At 42.7% G+C, this 16567-nt stretch overlaps 1 protein-coding gene across 3 annotated transcripts in view; it reads right to left on the bottom strand.

Annotated features, from left to right (window-relative positions):
- Positions 1-1917: 1917 nt before the first annotated feature.
- The window catches only part of LOC126419589 (loricrin-like), a 167062-nt gene continuing 152412 nt past the window's right edge, over positions 1918-16567 (bottom strand). For 2 of the 3 annotated variants that reach the window (XM_050086778.1, XM_050086785.1), the window contains exon 4: positions 1918-4735. In XM_050086778.1, the coding sequence (XP_049942735.1) occupies positions 4462-4735 (274 nt within the window). In that variant the 3' untranslated portion in view covers positions 1918-4461. The remainder of the gene's footprint in view (positions 4736-16567) is intronic. The other variant, XM_050086793.1, reaches the window with a different exon arrangement.

Here is a 16567-nt window from a genome sequence, read left to right as displayed (position 1 = left end):
TCTTCCAGAATTGCTACAGTGTGGCTCCAGGAACAATCTTCTGAGTTTAAACACTTCTGGTGGCCACCAAACTCTCCACACATGAACATTATTGAGTATATCTGGGATGCCCTGTAACGTGCTGTTCAGAAGATATCTCCATCCCCTCGTACTCTTATGGAGGACAGCCCTACAGGATTCATGGTGTCAATCCCCTCCAGCACTACTACATGTTTTAATGCAGTGCTGAACTAAACTGTAAGTACTCTCTAAAGATTGCACACCAACATGTACAATTACTAAGAAACAAAATTAATTAAACAAACATACTTCTCGTTAGTGAACATACGAATGATACAGTTTTACGTTTTTGTGAACACTGGTTACAAAGTGAGTATTTTCAACACTTAAAAATATCAGATATTAGCCTTGGGAATTTATTGAGCATATTTGTTGAGCATATCATTGAAACTTCTGTTTATGTACAGGGAAACTTAGATTATAAAGAGTGTAGCGTCTCTATGCAAACTATGTTGTGAACGACATTTTGAAGTGTCTGCTTCTGAGTGGCAGAAAGATTATTAAAAATTATTACTTTATGTACGTAAATATGTCGTGCTGACAACATCAATTTTTCCAGACACTACATCTATCCCTAGGTAAACTCAAGATTACTGGGAAGACAGTTGCACTCTATGGAGATTTTAACTTCAATTTTACGAGCCAGAGCCTTCACAGACCAAATTTTTTAAATGTCATAAAACCTTATGGTGTTTGACAGTTTCTCAACATATAACAGAATCTTACGGCATTCTCGTTGATCGCCGCGCGGGCTAGCCGTGCGGTCTAGGGCGCATTGTCACGGTCCGCGCGGCTGCCCCCCCCCCCCCCCTCGGAGATTCGAGTCCTCCCTCGGGTATGGGTGAGTGTGTTGTCCTTGGCGTAAGTTATGTTAAGCTAGATTAAGTAGTGCGTGAGGTTAGGGACCGATGAACTCAGCAGTTTGATCCCGTAAGACCTTACCACAAATTTCCAAATTCTCCTTGATCAGGTGTCTGTAAACAAGACCAAGTGAATGGCAGAAAACTTTGATAACACTACAGCGAACACTTCTCGCTGTTACTAACAATACCTATAAAAATTGCAACCAATGTGAAAAATGTTACCCACAAAAAGAGCTGTAGGCAGAAGTATACTGAACACTTCCAGTATCTAATTAGTGGAAGAACTCCGGAAAAATGTAATGTAATACCTCTGTTACCAACGAAAAGCTGAGCAATGTTTTGTACAATTTCAGTTATAACTTTGACATAGCTTCTCCAGGAACGAAAGCAATTGCCAGAAGTTCAGACAGGCCCAAAAACTGGATTACATCAGGTGCTAGGAGGGTCTCTTGCAAAAGGAATCGGGATTATTTTTGCTATAAGAAACTAACAGCAGCGGAGAACTCATAATTTATTTTAAAAAATACAACTTCGTTCTGTAAAGTCTCATAAAAGAGGCAAAAATGAAGGAAAATGTTATATATATATTGTGGACACATCCAGTAAAACTAGATACATGTAGGAAGCTCCGTAGGGTCTTACGAGGAAAAAGATGACACACCAACTCACAAAAACATTTTCACAGTACTTGAAATTATAAATTATGTCACTGATCCTAAGGCAATTGCAACTAGCAGCCGTTGCTCGTCAGGTAACGTTGCTATCGCCTGGATGGGTTTATGTCGATATTAGGTCGATGGTCATAATGTTCTGCCTGATTAGTGTAGGTAAGAGGAAAATAATGCAATTTAACATTACACTTGAGATATGAGTATGTACACAACTATTGAAGACTAATTTTAACTTCAGTACGTCATCCAGCAGTGTAGTAAATTAGTATACTAGCTAGTGAAGGGTCGCTTTCTCTTACACAAAAAATGAAACACCAATCAAATTTGTTAAAAAATTTATTCACATTTATCTTTCGTTAGCCAGTTGTAAGTCACATTTCATTTAAATAGATATAGCAACATAATAGCAAAGCGTATAATGCAATAAAGTGACAGAGATTAGAAAATTAATTTTATTGATTGGTGTCGAGAGCAAAGTCACAGGAGAGATAATGAAAATTAGTCACTTTTCGTGTACATACAACACTATCATTGCGTATTTATTTTATTTTATGTACTCCAGCGCAGCGAGAGTTTCGACGAGAGAGATATCTTAACGGAGGTGCTTTGAAATACAGGGTAAAATGACTGAAAAATGTGTCAGTGAACTTGTGACAATTGGGCTTTACGAATGGTCGGAAATTAATTATAACTGTGAAATGAGCTAGCGCAACACTTAAAACTCAACTTTAGTGATACTGAAAGCAGCAGTTTTGAGTGTGGTAAGTTTTATTCCAACATGAACTGACTATGCAGCAAATGGGTGAAGAATCGTATGAATTTGATTAACGTGGTGAAGTTGCATATGTAATATGAATGAGGTATGAGGCAAGCGTCTCTTGTGAAGCTTATTGTGTTCCAGCGATTTTGTTGTTGAGGTGCAGCGATTATCTTGAGATCAAAGCTATTAAATAGAAGGTAGTGAAAAGCAACAGGTTCTAACTACAATAGCAACAGTCTTTAGTTCGCCAGCCTCTCGTGCGGTTCTTGACGTCTGAAGACTCCAAGAAGCCACCGAGAATTGTTGCCGCAGCCTACACCCCCACACACACTACACCACACACCCTATGTGCCAACATAGGAGCGACATAATAGGCTATTGTCCGTTGTACTTCCCCGTCTCCACACTGCAACAGCTACACAGACCGTGCAGATGAAGAAGGGGAAGGGTCTAAGTGTCATCCAGTTGACTGTTGGTCGTTATGGATCTTCTCGATCGGAGATCTGATGCCACATTGAGTGGAGACTATGTCAGTACAATCATAGCTTCAGGTCAGGAAATATATAAGCATACTAAATAACTTTTATACGTTGGCATTTTGAAGAGCTTTTGGGTTTTTTGAGCGCACCGCACAAGCTTCAGGTTATTTTCTCAAGGGATAAATTGACCAAGGGGAAGCTTGTCGGCTACGAGGCAAACGCGCTATAGGCACTTCCATTGGGGCAGACAATTTGAATAGTCGCTTATACAGTGGAGACAGACGGGATGGAAGGCATTTCACTTTAAAAAAGTACATGAGATGTTTTCGAAAACTGCCAATACATCAGCTGTACCATTTAGTAAACATGATTTTTTTGTGTGTGTCATGATTTTTTTGTGTGTGTCGTACTGGGACTCGAACCCGGATTTCCCACTAATCGCGAGCGGTGGCCTTTGCCATTTGGGCTGCCCCTGCGGCTGATCCAAACTCTCAGGTTCCCTGGTGTCTCATTCGTGCCGCTAGCACGTTGTATGATTCCCGCACCGGGAGAGACAATGTTTTGCTCGTCAGTTTGCCGTTGCTTTGCCCTGAAATACAGTTATTCCGGTGTCTGTATGTTACAGAGCGTTCAGAGATGCATCTCTGAAGGACACTTGCCTCGAACTACAAAGACACTGTAAAATACAGACAGTGCAATAAGTGTATTTAAAGTAGTAGTGAGGGGATTACGTAATAAACCGCAATCCATTTGATCAACTATTTTCTTAATGAACAATGACAGAAAACAATAACAATATATTGGGAGGACTTTTTGGTAGCTACAACTTGAGGCTATGCTGCAATATAAAAAGGATGCCTTAAATCTCTAAATATATTGAATAGCTGATGTTCGGATTGGTGCTGCGAAGCAGCCGAAGTTTTCCGAGCATTTACTAGTAGGCAATGCCCTCTCCTTCGGCGGCTGGCCAGTGAAGATCCAGCCGAGTAAATACTCTGACCAGTTCAGTTTGAGTCAGCGAGCGGATGTATTCCACTCGTGTCAGGCTAGAATCTCTTCTTCGTGGAGTGAATCACGAAGATTCAGTTTCAGCTGATTCAGTAATAATGTTTACAACTACAGGGCGGAGACAGAGACAGCTGCATGTGTCGTCTGAGTATTTCTCAGTGGCGCTACTGGGTAATTTGTGTTTTTGATTTTTGTTTGTTTTCAAGCCACTTAAAAACTGTGATTGTGTTATTCGCAAACTGGTATCTTTCTTTCCACTTTTTTCCTAGAGATTTCCCATAATAGTTGTGGCTGCAGCACTGTGACTGTTGCAATGTGAGCATACGACCAGTAGCAGTATTTGTTTTACAATGACCACAATCAACTGGATGAGCGAGGAACGTTTGAAAGGCGTATTCCTGGACATTTTCTCTCCCGTCTTTGACAACTGGAGATCGGTAAGTAGGATCGGTGACAGCCCACGCGCAGACCCGACACTCCAGCAGACTAGAGTCCCGTCTGCAGACTACCCTCGCGGATGCTGTAGGTCAGTCACCAGTAGAAATTGAGCGACGTTTCGCACCGACCGGATACGGACATCATCAGGTGTCAAAAAAACGCCGTGGTCAGGCGGGGACCGGTCACTTGGAGGTCCCGGACGACCCAGCCTTGTCGTCGTCGTCGTCGTCGTCGTCGCCGGAGGCGGGCGCCGAGGAGGTGGCGCTGGGGGCGGTGGGCGCCGCGGGGGCGGTGCTGCGGCTGGTGGCCGAGTGCAGATAGTTCAGGTAGGGCACGGGCGCGCGAGCCCCGTGGTCGTGGCCGAGCCGGTGGCCGTATCCCCGGTCGTGGTCGTGGCCGTGGCCGTGGTCGCGGTACCCGTCCCCCGGCCGCTGCTGCTCGCACACTTGCGGGTACCTGCGGACCATCCCAGCGTTGACACACGCGTACACGTCCACACCACCTGTCGCTCAACACTTTCATCACACTTTGAAAAACAAAGTAATTATTATACTTCTGAAGAAAACAAGAGCATCTACATCTACATCTACGTGATTACTCTGCTATTCTTAATTAAGTGCCTGGCAGAGGGTTCAATGAACCACCTTCAAGCTGTCTCTCTACCGTTTCACTCTCGAATCCACTCTCGAACGGCACGCGGGAGAAGGAGCACTTAAATTTGTCAGTGCAAGCCCTGATTTCTCTTATTTCATCGTGATGATCATTTCTCCCTATGTAGGTGGGTCCCAACAGAATGTTTTCGCAATCGGAGGAGAAAACAGGTGATTGAAATTTCATGAGAAGATCCCGTCGCAACGAAAAACGCCTTGTTTTAATGATTGCCACTCCAATTCACGTATCATGTCTGTGACACTATCTCGCCTATTTCGCGATAATACAAAACGAGCCGCCCTTCTTTGTACTTTTTCGATGTCGTCCGTCAGTCCCACCTGATGCGGATCCCACACCCCACAGCAATACTCCAGAATAGGACGGACAAGCGTGGTTTAAGCAGTCTCTTTAATAGACCTGTTGCACCTTCTATGTGTTCTGCCAATGAATCGCAGTCTTTGGTTTGCTCTACCCACAATATTATGTATCTGATCGTTCCAATTTAGGTTATTCGTAATTGTAATCCCTAAATATTTAACTGAATTTACAGCCTTCAGTTTTATGTGACTTATCGCGTAATCGAAATTTAGCTGATTTCTTTTAGTACTCATGTGAATGACTTCACACTTTACTCAGGGCCAATTGCCACTTTTCGCACCTTAGAGATATCTTATCTAAATCATTTTGCAATTCGATTTGGTCATCTAATAACTTTACAATACGGTAAATGACAGAATCATCTGCAAACAATCTAAGACGGCTACTCAGATTGTCTCCTATGTCATCAATATAGATCAGGAACAATACAGGGCCTATAACACTTCCTTGGGGAACACCGGATATTACTTATGTTATACTCGATGACTTTCCGTCTATTACTAAGAACTGTGATCTTTCTGACAGGAAATCACGAATCCAGTGGCACAGCTTACGCCATACTCCGTAGGCACACAGTTTGGTTAGAAGACGCTTGTGAGGAACGGTGTCGAAAGACTTCTGGAAATCTAAAAATATGGAATCAATTTGACATCCCCTATCGATAGCACATATTACTTCATGAGTATAAAGAGCTAGTTATGTTTCACAAGAACGATTTTTTCTGAATTCGTGCTGACAGTGTGTCAATAAATCGTTTTCTTCGAGGTACTTCATAACGTTCGAATACAGTATATGTTCCAAAACCCTACTGCAAATCGACGTTAGTGATATAGGCCTGTAATTCAGCAGATTACTCCTACTTCCCTTTGGGTATTGGTGTGACTTGAGCAATTTCCAGTGTTTAGGTACGGATCTTTCTGTGAGCGGGTGGTTGTATATAATTGCTAAATATGGAGCTATTTTATCAGCATACTGTGAGAGGAACCTGACTGGTACACAATCTGGACCGGAGGCCTTGCCCTTATTAAGTGATTTAAGCTGCTTTCTTACACCGAAGATATCTACTTCTATGTTTATCATCTTGGCAGTTGTTCTTGATTGGAATTCAGGAATATTTACTTCCTCTTTTTTGGTAAAGGAGTTTCGGAAAACCGGTTTAATAACTCTGCTGTAGTGGCACTATCATCAGTGACTTCACCGTTGTTCTCGCGCAGTGAAGGTATTGATTGCGTCTTGTCAAGAATCTCTTTGGGTTTTCTGCCAGATTTCGAGACAGAATTTCATTGTGGAAATTATTAAAAGCATCTCGCATTGAAATACGCGCTATATTTCGAACTTCTATAAATGTTTGCCAATCTTGGGGATTTAGCGTTCTTTTAAAGTTGGCATACATTTTTCGTTGCTTCTGCAACAACGATCTGACACATGCACGTAAAAACGAATGCTCAATCAGACTTGCAAGGTCACTGGAAAAGTATTCGTCACTCCCATAGAAGAGCACACTGGTCGCTTCGGAACGCTATACATGGTGTAGGACTGCTACCAGTCGGTCACGTGATCCTCTGCCGATAACGTGAGTCATACCAGTGAAGCGATGTTTGCTCTAAGACAAAAACGAGGAACCAGAAAGGAATTATCCGAATGGGACGGAAATCGGTAGATGTAATGCGCATGTGCGGCCAAATACATCTACATCTACATCTATACTCCGCGAGCCACCTTACGGTGTGTGGCGGAGGGTACTTATTGTACCACTATCTGATCCCCCCTTCCCTGTTCCATTCACGAATTGTGCGTGGGAAGAACGACTGCTTGTAAGTCTCCGTATTTGCTCTAATTTCTCGGATCTTTTCGTTGTGATCATTACGCGAGATATATGTGGGCGGTAGTAATATGTTGCCCATCTCTTCCCGGAATGTGCTCTCTGGTAATTTCGATAATAAACCTCTCCGTATAGCGTAACGCCTTTCTTGAAGTGTCCGCCACTGGAGCTTGTTCAGCATCTCCGTAACGCTCTCGCGCTGACTAAATGTCCCCATGACGAATCGCGCTGCTTTTCGCTGGATCATGTCTATCTCTTCTATTAATCCAACCTGGTAAGGGTCCCATACTGATGAGCAATACTCAAGAATCGGACGAACAAGCGTTTTGTAAGCTACTTCTTTCGTCGATGAGTCACATTTTCTTAGAATTCTTCCTATGAATCTCAACCTGGCGCCTGCTTTTCCCACTATTTGTTTTATGTGATCATTCCACTTCAGATCGCTCCGGATAGTAACTCCTAAGTATTTTACGGTCGTTACCGCTTCCAGTGATTTACCACCTATGGCATAATCGTACTGGAATGGATTTCTGCCCCTATGTATGCGCATTATATTACATTTATCTACGTTTAGGGAAAGCTGCCAGCTGTCGCACCATGCATTAATCCTCTGCAGGTCCTCCTGGAGTACGTACGAGTCTTCTGATGTTGCTACTTTCTTGTAGACAACCGTGTCATCTGCCAGATTTCGGGACAGAATTTCACTGTGGAAATTAATGGTTACAATTCCAGAAAAATTTACGCAAGAGAAAGAGCTTCACAAATTGAGCAAGTCAACAACGCGTTGGTCGACCAGTGGCCGTTATGGAATCAGTTATTTCGTTTCGCATTGATTGACAGAGTTGGTGGATGTTCTCCTGAGGGTTATCATGCCAAATCCTGTCCAATTGGCATATTAGATCGTCAAAGCCCCGAGCTGGTCAGGGATCTGCCCGTAGTGATCCAAACGTTCCCAGTTGAGCAGAGATCCAGCGAAGTTTCTGGTCAAAATAGGTTTGACAAGCACGATGACGAGCTGTAGAAATTCTCTATGTGTTCGTTCGTTATCTTCCTGACATGTAAGCGTAGAATGGTTTGCCATGAAGGGTAACATAATGGGACGGAGAATATCGTCGACGTACCGCTGTGCTGTTTTGTCAGGATGACAACCAAAGGGTTCCAGCTGTGAGATTAAATCGCACCCTAGGCATTCCTGCCTATCGGGCAGTATGGCAGGTAAAGTCAGGTTAAACCACCGCTGTCCAGGGCCTCTCCAGACACGTCCTCGCTGGTCATCAGGGCTCAGTTCGAAGTGGGTTCATCACTGAAGGCTATTCTACTGTAGTCAATGAGATTCCAGACCGAATAAGTGTCTGGAAACGACCCGGTGGCGTACCAACCTGCCTGTTGCTCTCCATTTGGGTCGACAACCAGAAGTGGTGGTCTGGGGTGCATTTCTCCTGATGGCAGGACCCCTTTGATAATCGTCTGCGACACCCTCATAGCATGTCGACAATATTTTTCTGCCTGTTTTGTTGTCCTTCGTGGCAAGCCATCCTGGGCTTATATTTCAGCAAGATAATGTCCACCCGCCCACGGACAAAGTTTCTACTGATTGTCTTCGTGCTTGTCAAACCCAACTTTTGCCAGCAGTGTCGCCGGATCTCTCACCTATTGAGGACAGTTGGAGAATTATGGACACTGCTATCCAACCAGCTCGGAGTTTTGACGATTTAACACGCCAACTGTCCAGCGGAACTCTTTGGTTGTCATCTACAGCACCCTTACAACACAGCGGTACGTCGACAATATTCTACATACAGTTTCTTGCCCTTCATGGTAAGCCATCCTACGCTAAGATTTCAGCAACATAATGCCCTCTCACACACGGCGAAAGTTTCTACTGCACGTCTTCATGCTTTCCAAACTCTACCTTGGCCAGAATGGTCGTTGGATCTCTCCCATATAGAGAACGTTTGGAGCATTATGGACAGAGTTCTTGAACTATCTCGGGATTCTGACTATCTAACACGTCAGCTGGACAGTTTGTCACGATATCCTTCAGGTGGACATCAAACTGTTCTATTAATCTGTGCCGAGACAATATGGCCTGCGGAAGGGCCAGAAGTGGACCAATGTGCTCAATTTTTGAGGCTTGTTCTGTTGAATATGTCATCCGATTTTTGTGAAATTGTAATCATTTGTTTGCCTCTACACATACATCACATCTACCGATTTCCATCACATTCATATAAATCCTGTGTGCTGCGTCTCTCTCTCTCTCTCTCGCTCTCTCTCTCTCTCTCACACACACACACACACACACACGCTTTTCTTAGAGTATGTATAATTCATCTTGAAGAAGACATTATAAGAAAGACGTAAAATTTAACTTCCGAGTTCATTTGTGACGTGTAGTAAATTTACGTCATTGCTAAATCAGATCTTTCTGTTCAAGTTTTGTATTGTGTGTATGTCCCAGTCGGGTTTCTGGTGTATGGAATCATAGCAGGAGAATCAGGAGGATGCGTCGACTTGCAGACAGCGTGTCAGAAAGGAAATATCGTGTTTTTTGAATACACTACTGGCCATTAAAATTGCTACACCTCGACGATGACGTACTACACACGCGAAATTTAACCGACAGGAAGAAGATGCTGTGATATGCAAATGATTAGCTTTTCAGAGCATTCACACAACGTTGGCGCCGGTGACGACACCTACAACGTGCCGACATGAGGAAAGTTTCCAACCGATTTCTCATACACAAATAGCAGTTGACCGGCTTTGCCTGGTGAAACGTTGTTGTGATGCCTCGTGTAAGGAGGAGAAATGCGTACTATCACGTTTCCGACTTTGATAAAGGTCGGATTGTAGCCTATCGCGATTGCGGTTCATCGTATCGCGACATTGCTGCTCGCGTTGGTCGAGATCCAATGACTGTTAGCGGAATATGGAATCGGTGGGTTCAGGAGAGTAATACGGAACGCCATGCTGGATCCCAACGGCCCCGTATCACTCACTAGCAGTCGAGATGACAGGCATCTTATCCGCGTGGCTGTAACGGATCGTGCAGCAACGTCTCGATCACTGAGTCAACAGATGGGGACGTTTGCAAGACCACAACCATCTGCACGAACAGATCGACAACGTTTGCAGCAACATGGACTATCAGCTCGGAGACCATGGCTGCGTTTACCCTTGACGCTGCATCACAGACAGGAGCGCCTGCAATGGTGTTCAAATGGTTCAAATGGCTCTGAGCACTAGGGACTTAACTTCTAAGGTCATCAGTCCCCTAGAACTTATAAGTACTTAAACTTAACTAACCTAAGGACATCACACGACCGTAGCGGTCACACGGTTCCAGACTGTAGCGCCTAGAACCGCTCTGCCACCTCGGGCGGCTGCCATGGTGTACTCAACGACGAACCTGGGTGCACGAACGGCAAAACGTCATTTTTTCGGATGAATTCAGGTTCTGTTTACAGCATCATGATGGTCGCATCCGTGTTTGGCGACATCACGGCGAACGCACATTGGGAGCGTGTATTCGTTATCTCCTCACTAGCGTATCACCCGGTGTGATGGTAAGGGGTGCCATTGGTTACACGTCTCGGTCACCTCTTGTTCCCATTGACGGCACTTTGAACAGTGGCCGTTACATTTCAGATGTATTACGACCCGTGGCTCTACCCTGCATTCGATCCCTGCGAAACCCTACATTTCAGCAGGATAATGTACGACCGCATGTTCCAGGGCCTGTACGGGCCGTTCTGGATACAGAAAATGTTCGACTGCTGCCATGGCCAGCACACTCTCCAGATCTCTCACCAATTGAAAACGTCTGGTCAATGGTGGCCGAGCAACTGGCTCATCACAATACGCCAGTCACTATTCTTCATGAACTGTGGTATCGTGTTGAAGCTTCATGGTCAGCTGTACCTGTACACGCCATCCAAGCTCTGTTTGACTCAATGCGCAGGCGTATCAAGGCTGTTTTTAGAGCCAGAGGTGGTTGTTATGGGAACTGATTTCTCAGAATCTATACACCCAAATTGCGTGAAAATGTAGTCACATGTCAGTCCTAGTATAACATATTTGTCCAATGAATACCCGTTTACCATCTGCATTTCTTCTTGGTGTAGCAATTTTAATGTCCAGTAGTGTATAATCATGACCACAACATGAATGAGGTTACCCATTTTTTGATGTATCAAAGCGGACCTGTCTACAAGGAACGGTGTACCACGCTCATCCATGTGACACAACGAAAAAATAGTGGTCGAAAAATGATCCTAACAGGGACCTCTAAGCGGTATGCCGCCTAGGTTAATGACAACTGGTTACAAACCCAACAGGAACTGGTAATCTTCGTTTCATGGACATTGGGCCGTGGTCCAAAGCATGTTTCTGTGCCTAGCTTTCGGTCTCCCAATGCTTAAGACATCATCAGAGGCTATAAAGACTCAGCCGTTTCAAACTTAAGCTAACGCAGCACTCCGAACTGTTCACACGTATCCACGCAACGGTCGGTTCGTGACGTTATCACACCGCTGCTTAAGGCAGCGGACTCACGTCGACGTGTATTATGCAGCTTGGAGTGGGGGTGAGTTGGCGCCGCTTGATTTATTTAGAAGTAAATCCCACAATTTCTCTAATTTCAATCCTTCTTCTCCGTCAAGTGCATGGTCCGATTCGTCTTGTCTACGTTGACTCAATATCTCCTGTGTGACGCCATGAGTTTACGTTGCTAAGGATGTAAGCGGCCTGTTATTAAATTTCGAGTATGGTTGTCTTAGTTACTAGAATAATCTCTGATATTTGGGGTCTAGTGCAGCAGGGGATACAACCCGTCGGCTTTGAACAATGACGTCATTCCTTAGTCATAGATAGTAATGTCTTCACTTCGAGGCATAGATAATAAAGCAGTTCTGTGTTCTAATAAGCGCTATCATTAAAATAATTGAATATGAATCTAAAAGCGATCGTTTATCTATATTTCACTATTTTACCATATTTCACTTTCTTATTCCACCAATATGCTTCAGTAGCTGATAAGTGTTTTTGGCTTACTAAAAAAAAAATCTCACGAGATAGAATAAACTGATCCTAAGATACAGATGCTTCAGTAGCTGATAAGTGTTTTTTGGCTTTTTTTAAAAAAAATCTCACGAGATAGGATAAACTGATCCTGCTTTCGCTGTTATGTTGTAGTTTAGTTTTTTTTATTGATTGCTTAATAAAGTAGGATCAGTTTATTCTATCTCGTGAGATTTTTTTTAAAAAAAGCCAAAAAACACTTATCAGCTACTGAAGGGAGCTACAACACTAAGAAGAATCGCTTCTCGGCTTTTGATAAGATCAATGTGTAGTTCCCTTTCAACAAGTGAAACACAAAGATTAAATAAACAATCAAAACATATAAAATGAAACAGGTTGCAAATGTAACGTACGTGTATTTCCACCTATTCGTTGCCAGTGTACATATATCGAGGTCAATGGAAGTCTGGTATACATATATTACATACGTAGGTCATTCTGTCATCAGTAATACTGATATGTACTTAAGAAAAGACTGTTAGTAATAGCGGAGACGTATAGTTCCAGTGAACAACAGGACAGCAATGCTAGTTGAAACTAAGAAATCGACTACGCTGAACTTGTATCCCGTACTGCACTTAAGCAATACAGTTCGAAAGTCTTTCGAGATACAACTGACATACATGTAACGTGATGTATTCTTTGCTAGTAATTTCATTCATTTCTTTCCATTGTATTTTGCGAAGAAATACTAAGATACAAACACGCGATATCGTTAACGTGAAAATACTACTGGCCCTTACATATGTGAAATAAAGTTTATCTCTCTCGCATTCCTTTGTTTTTCAACATTCTCCTCAGCTCTTTCATCTTTGTAATAAATGCTCTCTGGCGACTTGTGACGTCATTGTTCAAAGCCGACGGGTTGTATCCCCTGCTACACTAGACCCGATATTTGTAAACTACGCATAGCTCAAATGGTCGTGAGTGAAGCAAGTAGCAGCGTGAGAACTTTTAGCATTGCAGCGCGTCAGCAATCGTGAATAATTTAATGATTATAAAGAATCTGCCTCGATTGCAAATAGAATCCGTATGCTGACCTAGGTTTCGGAGCGGATAACCAAGCCTTCTTCGGAACACATTAAAACTACAAACTGCCTAAAGAGACATGGTCCAACATTAATAAAGAACGCCCAAAAGGTCAAAAGACTCGTATAAAATCTAAAATAAACGGTACGTGTGTACCATGTCAGTAGCTGCACTTAGCTCAAACGTCAGAAGCGTGCTTCCTCACCCCAGCCAAAGTTCGGTGGGCCGCGGGCTCTCAGGTAAACTGAGATGGCATGGGCAGCTATGCTGTGAGAATGTCAGAAAGCAACGCGCATGCGCAAATTGAAAAATCGTCTTCTTCCATGTGATTGGCATAAAATGTGTTACGAAAGTGACCCGATGACCGGGTCAAAGGCGCAGGAAGTTAATGAGTGTGAATGTATAATGTCCCAGCTCGAGGACGATTTTATGGAACTATAGTACGTGGATAGGCTGAAACTATAAATGTGGGATATCAAATTCCACGGATGGTCAAAAAGCATGCACGCAGGACAGACAAAATACCATCAGCTAGAAGCAGGCTAAAAATATGGGGGATGAATAACTCATTTTTCAATTACTTGGGGTCGGTGATTGTATTTGATGACTATGCTTGGATAAGCGTGTAAAGTTACTATATTACATTCTAAGCGCTGTTGACCAGAAAAGCGTCAAATTAGTATGACAGGCTTGATGTAATTGCGTGTAAGAACGTACAACGTCGCCTCCATCGCCCTTAATATCTAATGACCGACAGAGGTCATTTTGAATAGTGCTGTCGGATATGCACCAAAATAGTGTAAAAAAGAGCCAAAAGCTGAACTAGTTCTTTAAAATCCGGTACTTGAGGTACTGAAACATGAAGCTTAATGAAGTGAGGTCTGTGAACGTATATAGCGTGGAACACACAAACTACCTTTACATTGTAATAGCTATTGACGTCAAAGATTTCTATTTGCAATCGAGGCGGATTCTTTATAATCATTAAGTAGTAGTGTTATTTATAATTTTGGTTTTCACGAATACTTGTATCCGTTTTTTCCAAATGTAACGTTTTTGAGACGCCGTTTATATGAAATCGATTGTTCTTATACAGATCATTTTGTTGTTACGTTTCTGTGATTTGGTTCGTAGCAATGATTTATTTTAATGGAATGGAATCTTTGGTATTAGAGGTTGTTTGTTTGTTTTCAGCTTTTGACCTGTTAATTTTAGTTGGTAGTGTGATTCCAATTTTTTAAATGTATATTCTTTGGTTTTTTCCTGGAGAAATCGGTGTGTAGTGTTTTTCGATAAAGTCGTTGTTTTGGGTAAATGTTTGGGGTTGCGGGAGGGGGGATGTCTGCTTTTCCCTGGATTCGTTTGAAGTATATAGGTCAAGCGAAATCTCCGATTTTTTTTCAGTTTATTTTAAAGGAATTAATGTGCACCACTTCTCTATTATGAGGTTTGTTTTTACAGGGTGTGTGGTATCGTTCTCTTCGTTTGAGCTATATACGTCCAGCGTAAGCTGCGATTCCATTCGTGTGCTTTTTTCCTGTAGTTTATTCCGGAATAATTTGTGAGTGTTATTGTTTCATTATTTCTTTGCTTTATAATTGCGTGTGTTGCGTCGCGGTCTTCGTTTGAGCTTGTAAGCCCAGCGTACGCTGTGATTCCATGTCATGTTTTTTCTTCCCCTTGAATTTTTTGGTAGTTTATGTTAGAGGAATTCGCGTGTGCCATTTCTCGATTATGTGTCGTTTTTTGGATGGTGTCTTGTATCTCAGTCTTCGTTTGAACTATAGGTCGAGTGTATGCTGCAATTCCATTTGTATGGTTTTTTTATTTTCTTTTGGTTTATTCTAGAGGAATTTTTGTGTGTTATTTTTCGATTAATTTTTTGTGCACGTGTGTCCGATATAGGTGTCTTAGTTTGAGGTATATAGTTCCAGCGTTCCCTGCAGTTCCACATTTTTTAAAATCTTTTTTAAGTTCATTATGGAGGAATCCCCGTGTGTTATTTTTCGATTATGTGTTCGTTTTGTTTGGGTGTGTCTGATTCGGTTTATTCTAGAGAAATTCGTCTGTGTCTTTTTTTAGTTATCTTGTTATTTTGTGTGTGTGTGTGTGTGTGTGTGTGTGTGTGTGTGTGTGTGTGTGTGTGTGTATGTGTGTATTCTAGAGGAATTGGTGAGCGTTATTTTTCGATTTTTTGTTGCTTTGGAGGGATCTTAACTTTATTAACATTTTTTTAATTTGTTCCCGCAAATAAAACCTTCATTCCCGCGGTTGTTCCGTTAATTTCGATTTATTTGCCGATTCCAGTACCTTGTGTGTTTTTTATTCTTGTTTTCGGTCCTAAAGCTCTATCTTGAAGAATTTAATCATCTTGTTATTAAATGTTATCTTTACTCGGAAGTATGACGTCGGTTGTGAAAGCAGCCGGATGGAATTACAGCTTGCTCTATTCCCATTCTTCTCATTTGTCGCTGCCAGTGTATGGAGGTCCGTCTCAACCAGTTATCGAGCGAAGTCTTAACGGAACGGCATGCAGAGGACACTTCTAATCGGGTAATGAACAAGAGGCTATTGCTCACAACACCACCTAATGGGCCAAACAACACAGAAACTAGACACTATCCAATTGGAAGTGTGTAGTGTGGTAAGACGAGTAACGATTAGGCTTCTTTTTTTCTAATCATGCAAGGTGTCGGTTGCACCAATGATCCAATGAGGAGCATAACCCACATTTTGTGGAGAATGTCGTTTACGCCAGAGGTGATTCTACGATGTTTTGGGGATGTTGTTCATACCACAACTAGGGTCCGTTAATTCGGGTTACCATGAACATGAACTAGGGTTTATTTCAAAATTATCGGTGTCCAAGTATTACTTTTCCCCCTGTATCTTCATGATCACTATGCTCAGGATAGTCCCCTCTTCCAAAAGTACAACTTCAGTGTTCGCAGAGATTTACGAATACCGACCCGGTTTGACTACCACTGAGGTACCCAGTCCCGTTTCGACAGGTCCTCGAAATGGCCCTATCTTAATCCCACAGAAAATGTGTGTAATTACGAAGGTTAGAACTTAGATAGTGGCAACTATTTATTCACAACCGATACAAAAGAGTTACATGTTTGCACCTGTTACTGTCCTTCAAAGTAGTCACCAGCGTTGTGTAGAACCCGTTGCCGGCAATGTGGAAGGCGTAGTATACCGTTAGCAGAGCCTGTTCTGTTGATGGTGCGAATGGAGCGGTCTGCTGTCTGTCGAATCTCTAGAAAAGTTCTGAAGCAAATGCCAAGAAGCCAAAACTGAAACGCCAGTCCAACAAATGGCGT

The sequence above is a fragment of the Schistocerca serialis genome, chromosome 1 (assembly GCF_023864345.2).
Source record: "Schistocerca serialis cubense isolate TAMUIC-IGC-003099 chromosome 1, iqSchSeri2.2, whole genome shotgun sequence".
Lineage (NCBI taxonomy): Eukaryota > Metazoa > Arthropoda > Insecta > Orthoptera > Acrididae > Schistocerca > Schistocerca serialis.
Note: the sequence above shows the minus strand (reverse complement) of the source record. Positions and strands in the feature narration are given on the sequence as shown.